The sequence below is a fragment of the Desmodus rotundus genome, chromosome 1 (assembly GCF_022682495.2).
Source record: "Desmodus rotundus isolate HL8 chromosome 1, HLdesRot8A.1, whole genome shotgun sequence".
In the NCBI taxonomy this organism is placed as follows: Eukaryota; Metazoa; Chordata; class Mammalia; order Chiroptera; family Phyllostomidae; genus Desmodus; species Desmodus rotundus.
The window spans coordinates 107,429,169-107,438,044 of NC_071387.1; the positions used below are offsets into that span (position 1 = coordinate 107,429,169).

At 45.1% G+C, this 8,876-nt stretch overlaps 1 protein-coding gene across 1 annotated transcript in view; it reads left to right on the top strand.

The window, feature by feature from the left end:
• RMI2 (RecQ mediated genome instability 2) overlaps positions 1–5,368 on the top strand; it is a 47,079-nt gene extending 41,711 nt beyond the window's left edge. Inside the window, exons 4-5 of the mRNA XM_071222315.1 lie at positions 4,703–4,802; positions 5,155–5,368. Coding sequence (XP_071078416.1) covers positions 4,703–4,802; positions 5,155–5,173 — 119 coding nt within the window. The 3' untranslated portion in view covers positions 5,174–5,368. The remainder of the gene's footprint in view (positions 1–4,702; positions 4,803–5,154) is intronic.
• Positions 5,369–8,876: the final 3,508 nt, after the last annotated feature.

Sequence of the window (8,876 nt, forward strand, 5' to 3'; positions counted from 1 at the left end):
GGGAGAGAGAAACATCAATATGTGGTTGCCTCTTGAGCATCCCCTACTGGGGACCTGGCTCACAACCCAGGCATGTGCCCTGACTGGGAATTGATCCAGCAACCCTTTAGTTCACAGGCCAGCACTCAATCCACTGAGCCACACCAGCCAGGGACAGCTTTTTTTCCTCCCTCCCCACCTCCCTTTTAATTTTTAAAAATCTCTGGGCCAAATGGCATGATAACAATTATACAGGGAATTTTAAACGAAAAGTATCATCGCTCTTGCTATACAAGCTGTTTCCATGTTCCTCTGTTCCCAAACAGTTCTGTCCATATAGAGTCACTCAGTGCAGATCTTTGTGCAGTCTTGTCTTGTTTTCTTTGGAGCCTAACCTTTTTCTATGTTAATACATTGCCTCATTGGGCTTTTTGACAAGTGAGTTCAAGAGAATGCATGCAGTTTTTTAAAATGCACAACTTTAGCCCTGGCTGGTGTGGCTCAACGAATTGAGCGCAGGCCTGCGAACCAAAGGGTCGCTGGTTCCATTCCCAATCAGGGCACATGCCTGGGTTGTGGGCCAGGTGCCCAGTAGGGGGCGTGCCAGAGGTAACCACACATTGATGTTTCTCTCCCTCTCTTTCTCCCTCCCTTCCCCTCTCTAAAAATAAATAAATAAAATCTTTTAAAAAATACACTTTAAAAATCATTCCGTTGACTATAATTTTTCATCATTTTGAATAATGAAATTATTTTAATGAAAATTCATCATTTTGAAAAATGACGTTATTTTGAAAATTTTTGTAATCATTTATATTTTCCTTTTTTTGGATCCAGAGTAATCTTATTAGGTAAAAGGAATGAATGGTTTTTAGAGTTGTGAAACATACCACTGACATACAAATTGAAACAGCCACTTACAGAATTTGAGATGATCAGTTTTGCTCACAGCCTCAACAATTCTAGGTATTATTTAAGTTCTATTTTGCAATGTAATAGAGAAAGGTATAAGAATTACTTTTATTCACATCTGATTGCCAGTAAAATCAAATCCCCCCATGATGTTTACTCCTCAGTTGTATTCTCTTTTCAATTGCCTGTTCTTTTTACCAAATTATCTCAGAGACTCAATAAAAAGAATTCTATGTACTTGCTTTTTATATGCTGTAGACACAAACATTTTTAGGTATTTTAAGTTGAATCCTTCCCTCTCCCATCTGTTTTTTTGTAAATTCTGCACATGTGCATGTGTACCCACCCACAGACACCACACCCACCCACACCACACCCACCCACGCCACACCCACTCACGCCACACCCACTCACGCCACACCCACTCACCACACCCACCCACGCCACACCCACCCACGCCACACCCACCCACGCCACACCCACTCACGCCACACCCACCCACGCCACACCCACCCAAGCCACACCCACCCACACCACACCCACTCACGCCACACCCACTCACGCCACACCCACCCACACTACACCCACTCACACCACACCCACTCACACCACACCCACTCGCCACACCCGCTCACACCACACCCACTCACACCACACCCACCCACACCACACCCACTCGCCACACCTGCTCCCACCACACCCACCCACGCCACACCCACTCGCCACACCCACGCACACCACACCCACTCGCCACACCCACGCACACCACACCCACTCGCCACACCCGCTCCCACCACACCCACTCGCCACACCCGCTCACAGCACACCCACCCACGCCACACCTGCTCACACCACACCCCCCCACACCACACGCACTCGCCACACCCACTCGCCACACCCGCTCACACCACACCCACTTGCCACACCCGCTCACGCCACACCCGCTCCCGCCACACCCGCTCCCACCACACCTACTCGTCACACCCGCTCACACCACACCCACTTGCCACACCCACTCACCACACCCACCACGCCACACCCACCACACCCACTCACGCCACACCCACCCACGCCACACCCACGCACACCACACCCACTCGCCACACCCGCTCCCACCACACCCACTCGCCACACCACTCACACCACACCCACCCACGCCACACCCACTCACACCACACCCACTCGCCACACCCACCACACCCACCCATGCCACACCCACTCGTCACACCCACTCACACCACACCCACCGTGCCACACCCACCCACACCACACCCACCACGCCACACCCACTCACACCACACCCACTCACACCACACCCACTCGCCACACCCACTCACACCACACCCACCACACCACACCCACTCACGCCACACCCACTCACGCCACACCCACTCGCCACACCCACCCACCCACGCCACTCCCAAAGTTGTCAAGTGCTGATGTGAAGTCTGCCTTGAGAAAGAACTGCTTTTCCCTCCTTGGGTCCCGGTGGTGCCCATGCCCAGCTCACTGCTGTGTTCCTGGTAAGCACTTGATGGATGGAGCATGGAAGCAGGTTGGGAGGTCATCTGCAGTTTCATTTCTTTTCTTTTTTCTTCTCTTTTCTTTCCTTTTCTTTTTTCTTTTCTTTTCTCTTCCTTCTTCGTCTTCTTTTTGCAATTTTTTTCCTAGACTGAAATCACTGGTGCATTGAGCAGAAACCAACAGGTGTGTGTTGCAAATTGTGGGTACGCCAAACTCTGAAGTGCTCAGCTCCTCCCCTACCCCCACATCAGTTTGTTTGCCACTGTGAAGCGTCTCCTTCCCTCTTATTCCTGGGCTGAGGTCCTGGCAACAAAGCCTAGTGCAGAGCCTCTGATAGTTGTGGGTGCATTTCTGATCATGCGTGACATGGGTTATGTGCATTAAAATGCCCAACAGAAAAAAATGAACAAGCACTACATATCATAGCTTTGGACAGGGCTAAAGTCCACTTGACTCTCTTAAAGTGGATGGTAGATGATACAAGGCTATTGTGAAAGTAGAAAGTGGATGGTAGAGGCTGGGCAGCCTTGGGAGGCGGACAGGCCCAGATGAATGCCAGCTTGGCCACCTGCTAGTTGTATGATCTTGAATAAGTCCCCAGAGCTGCTGCTTCTTCCATTACATAGGCTCATCCATGCCTCACTGGGCTATTAGAAAGCCTAAGAAAACATCAAAACACCTTCAAAGAGCAGTGTCTAGACTCGGGGGTCTTTTGATTGTAACCCACGACAACACAGCTCATACTCAATAAATCAGAGAACTCCTCCCTTCTTTCTTTCTTCCAGAATGTAAGAACATGCAGGACAGGCTTCCTTATTCCCATCTGCTCCATATTCTAAAAACTCTAAAATTCTCTAGACTTTCTTCTAAGCTTTATTAAGCCCCTGCTGTGTGCCAGGGATTTCTGTGTGGGAGACCAGGGGCAACTGAGTCTGGTATCTGGCTTCTGGTTGCCCCACTCCTCATGGTTGATACTTTCCCCTTTGCTCTGAAATCTGGTCCTTAGAACTCAGGGTAGAGAGGGATCTAGGGGGCCCCCTACTGGTAGGCAGGTTTCACAGCCACGCAAGCCTCCCTCATCTCTCCAGTGGATGATCAGCCCTCCACCATCCAATGCACATGTTCTTGGACTCTGCCAGCTTTATTTTTCAGTTGAAAATCCAAAGGATAAAGGCTGCCCCTACCCCAGAAACTGGACAACTTTGAATGCAGTATCCTCGGGACCTGAGTGCCCAGGTGGCCACAGTATGTGTGGATGGAAATGCATCCTTCAAGAAGTTCTCAAGTGGCCCCTCAAACATTCAGTTCTAGATTCAGTATCTACCCCAAAGAGGGAAGCTCCTCACCCAGGTTTGTGATTAGAGATTTGGGATCAACATTCCCCTCATGGAACCTCATGACTCAGGGGAGACCCCCACCCCCAACCCCAAAGAGGGTGGGGAAAACCAATCCCAAGAGACAAAGACCCAAAGGCCGCCCAGCTCATGCAGTGGAGGCCTCAGAAATAGCAGCTCAGCGAGTGAGAAAACATCCTGGGCAAGAGCAGCTGCTGATGGAGTTCCCTCTGCAGGCTGGGCCCGCTGGCAGGCTCGCTCCTAGATTCCCCTGCAGGCGTGGAGGAAGGTACGGGATTATCCAGACCAGCGTGGAGTTTGTTGGCCCTAGAAGCATTTTGAAAGCATTCACAAACAGCTCTTTTTCCCCTGTATCTGGAGAGAGTGTGATCTCTGCACCTGCTGGCCATTTCGTGACAGTTCTGTCCCAGCCAAGAATCTTGACCTTGCCGAGGAGTGGGGGTGTGGTAGGAGGCGAAGGAGTCTGAAATCCCTGGCAGCCTAGTGCTGGCTTAGGCAACATCTCAAATTGAAGAGAAGTCAGGCTGTGGTGTGGACCCAGAGGACGGGGGACCTCTGTGTTTCCCGGAACTGTGCTGTCATAGCCCCTGGCTCTCTGCAGGCCCAGCAGTGTCAGGTCTCGGGTGGCCCTCGTTCAAAGGCCTCTCCTCCTTGGGCAAGCAACAGGTATGGTTAGATGGTTCCCTACTCCTGAGAGACAAAGAACCATGGTTTCTGCCATCCCAGGAGATCCCAGCCAAGGGGGAGGGCCGAACCCCAGCACAGGACAGTTTGGAGGACAGAGGATGCACCTCACCCAAAGTTAGGAGGTAAAGGGACAGTCAGGTAGCTGGACTCTGAACTAGGAAGAGAAGGTCACAAAAGCAGCAAGAACATTTGGATGGTTCTGGAACATTTGGTGATTTCTCTGAATGATTTCTCTTTGCTTTCAGAAAGAGCCAGCCACACCCTTGGATCTGAAGCTCATGCTGAAGCTTGGAGTTCTTCAACACAGGGTCACAGGTCCCGGCAGCCTCTCTGCACCCTCTCTAGGCAAGTTGCCATTAGCAGGTGGGGTCGAAGTTTTTTCCTTTCTAATCTCCTGTACTTCATTTTTCTCTGGTGTCACTAAGTGAGATAGTGTCATTAGTATTGTGTGCAGTAGAGGCAGAGACAGCATGTATCTTTATGTTGTTGCTGAATTTAAGTGGGATGCTTCTGATGTCCCCCCTTCAACGGTGACGTTAAAGGCTGTGCACCGAACCCCTCACCTTGTCAGGAAAGGAAGAGTCCTCCTATCCCTCATTTGCTAGGAGAATTTTTTAAATAAAATATGAGCATTAGATAACTTTATTAAATGCCTTTTCCATCATTTCTTGAGATTATATTTTTATTTCTTTTTCAGATCGACATTATCCTGTTAATGCCATTTAATTCCCTGCAAGAATTTACAGCCTGTGTCTGATAAACCCAGTTCTGAATTCCCGTGAGTTTGTATCTGTTGTTTGTCTGTGCTGGTTCTTGCTCTTAGAATTCTGCCTCCTCAAAGTTAGTTGTTGTTGTTTTTAAGTGTGTTAGTTTTTTATAATTACAGTGTTCATAAGTACAATGTTTATTGTATCACCATGCCTAGCACACAATAGGTGTGTTTGTTAATTTAACATTTTAAATTGTGGTAAAGTACACATAACGTAAAACTTACCATCTTAACCATTTATAAGCATAGTTTAGTACATCAGTGCACTAAACTTAATAATTTAGTTTAGTACATAAATTTAGTACTAAATTTAGTATATCTAGTACATTCAGTTAAATACATTCATATTGTTGTGCAGCCAGTCTCCAGAACTCTTTTTTCATCTTCTTTCTTAATTTATTATTATTTTTTATTTTTTAAAAAGATTTTACTTATTTATTTATAGATAGAGGGGAAAGGAGAGAGAAAGAGAGGGAGAGAAACATTGATTGGTTGCCTCTTACACACCCCCAGTTGGGGACCTGGCCAGCAACCCAGGCACGAGCCCTGACTAGGAATCGAACCAGCGACCTTTCAGTTCGCAGGCCGGCACTCAATCCACTGAACCACACCAGCCAGGGCTTGTTTTCATCTTCATAAACTGAAACTCTGTACGCATTAAACAACACCTCCCCATTACCCCTTCTACCAGCCCCTGGCAACCACCACTCTATTTTGTCTGCTATTGCTTCACAATAGTGAAATCATATAGTGTTTGTCCTTTTGTGACTGGCTTATTTCACTTAGCATAATGTCCTTACAGTTTATCAATGTTGTAGCCTGGGTCAGAATTCCCTTCTCTTTTAGGGCTGAATAATAGTCCGTTGTATGTGTAGAAAACATTTTCCTTATCCATCCATCCATCGATGGACGTTTGAGTTGCTTCTATCTTTTAGCTATTGTGAATAATGGTTGTATGAATATCTCCTTCAGACTCTCCTTCCAATTTTGGGGGGCCTATACCCAGACATGGAATTGATAGGGAAAATAATTTTTAAAATTTTTGAAGAACTGCCATACTGTTTTCCATAACAGCTATACTATTTTACATTCCCACCAACAGTACACAATGCTTCCAATTTCTCCACATCCCACAATACATATTATTTTATCTTTTTTTGATGATAGCATCTTAATGGATGTTAGGTCATATCTCATCGTGGTTTTGATTGGCACATACCTAGTGATTAATGAGGTTGAGCACCTTCTCAGGTGTTTGTTGGCCATTGCATGTCTTCTTATAGAAATGTCTATTCAAGTCCTTTGGCCATTTTAAAATCGAGTGTAGTTATTTGTAGACGTTCTTTATATATTCTCAGTATTATCTCCTTATATGATTTGCAAATATTTTCTCCCATTCCATAGATTGCTTTTATACTGTTGATTGTGTCATTTCATGCACAGTTTTTAATTTTGATGAAGTTCAGTTTGTCTTATTTCTTCTTTTGTTGCCTGCCTGTGCTTGTGGTGTCATACCCAAGAAATCATTTCCAAATCCAAGGTCATGAAGCTTTCCTTCTATGCTTTATTCTAAAAGTGTTATAGTTTTAAGTCTTACATTTAGATAGTTGATCTGTTTTGAGTTAATACTCATACATGGTGTAAGGTAAGGGTCCAGCTTCATTCTTTTGCATGTGGATATTCATTTTTCTCAGCACTGTGTGATGAAAAGACTGTCCTTTCTCCATTCAGTAGTCTTGACACAAATCATTTTGTAAGGGGCGGGACAGAGCCCGCAGGAAATGGGGGAGGGGTTTGAGCTGCATTCCTGTGACTGGAGACTTTTCCTCCTTGCTAAACACGGTGCTGGAAGAGGGGCAAAGGCAAACAGGGCCAACTCTGGCCCTCATTGGCTGGAAAGCTGGACACTCCCACTGGCTTGTGGCCAGCATGGGATTCTGGGAGAGGACTTTTAAACAGAGTGCACGGGAAGAAAAAGCCAGTCGGTTCTTTCTCCCCTCCCGGCTGGGGTGGGGGGCAGTGTCAGCTGTCGCTAGCAGGCCTGCCCGAGGTGGTCGGGGCAGGCCTGTGAGCAGAGGCCTAGGGGCATAGACTCCAAAAGATGCATGGAACTGGACAGCGACTGGAGACCAGCTAAGCCACTTACATTTATGATGCTTTTGGGTGGGAAAAGAGGCTCCTGGCACAACCTCAAAATGAGCTGGCAGAGGGTGACAGGATAATTTTTGGGGGGTTTCTTAGAGGGAACAGGCTTTGAGGCAGAAATTTGTTATTTCCAAAGACCTTGGTGATAACAGCCAGCACTGTGAACAGATTTTTGTTTTGTGATATTTTCAGTTCTTAAACCTAGATAGTAGTTGTAATGAGACTGTTTTTGATGTCATACTCTTTTCTTCCCTCTTACTTTTGTCACCCAGATATTTTAGATGTAAACTTGCTGTTAAATAAAAGATGCCTTTCTTTTCCAACAAACTCCATCTTTGGAGATTTGCCTGGTAGGCAGCGAGCAGTAGGACCCCAATCTACTGTTTGGTTTCAATAACATTTTGGGCATTTATGAAGGGTTTATTTCTGGGCTCTCCACCCTGGTCCATGGGTGTATCTGCCTTTATGCCCGTGCCACACTGTCTTGATTACTGTAGCTTTGTTAAAAGTTTTGAAATCAGGAAATGTGAGACCTCCAACTTTGTTCTTTTTCAAGATTGTTCTGGCTATTTGGGGTCCCTTGAAATTCCATATGAATTTTGGGATAAATTTTTTTTTTCTGCAAAAAACACCATTAAGGTTTTGATAAGAATCGTATTACATCTGTAGATCACTAAGTAGTAATGACACCTTAATGATATTAAGTCTTCCAATCCATGAGCAGGGGGTGTCTTTTGATTTATCTGAATCATCTTTCATTTCTTTCAGCAGCATTTTGTAGTTTTCAGTGTACAAGTCTTTCACCTCCTCAGTTAAGTTTATTCCTAAGTATTTTATTCTTTTTAATGCTACTGTAAATGGAGCTGTCTTAATTTTCTTTCTGGATTATTTGTTGTTAGTGTATAGAAATTAAACTGACTTGGGTTGTGTTCTGCAACTTTGCCAAATTTGCTTATTAGTTCTAACAGTTATTTGTGTGTGTGTGTGTGTGTGTGTGTGTGAAATCTTTGAGGCTTTCTATATATAGGACCATATTGTCTGAGAAGAGAGATAATTATCTTTTCCTTTCCAATTTGTTTGCCTTTTATTTTCTTTTCTTGCCCAATTGCTGTGACTAGGACTTCCAGTACTATATTAAATAGAAGTGGCAAAATTAGGTACCTGTGTCTTAATCCTGATCTTAAGGAAAAGCTTTTAGTATTTTTCAATTGAATATGATCTTGTTTGTGGGCTTGTAATATATATGGCCTCTATTATGTTGAGGTAGTTTCCTTCTATTCTTAGTTTGTTGAGTGTTTTTAATCATTAGAGTGTTGAAATTTTGTTAAATGCTCTCTTTGCATCAGTTGAGATCATCATGTGGTTTTTTCCCCTTCATTCTGTTAATGTGCTTTATTACATTAATTGATTTTTCTGTGATGAATCATCCTTGCATTTCAGGAATAAATCCCAGTTGGTTGTGGGATTTATAAGCTTTCAGTGTGCTCTTGAATTCTGTTCACTAG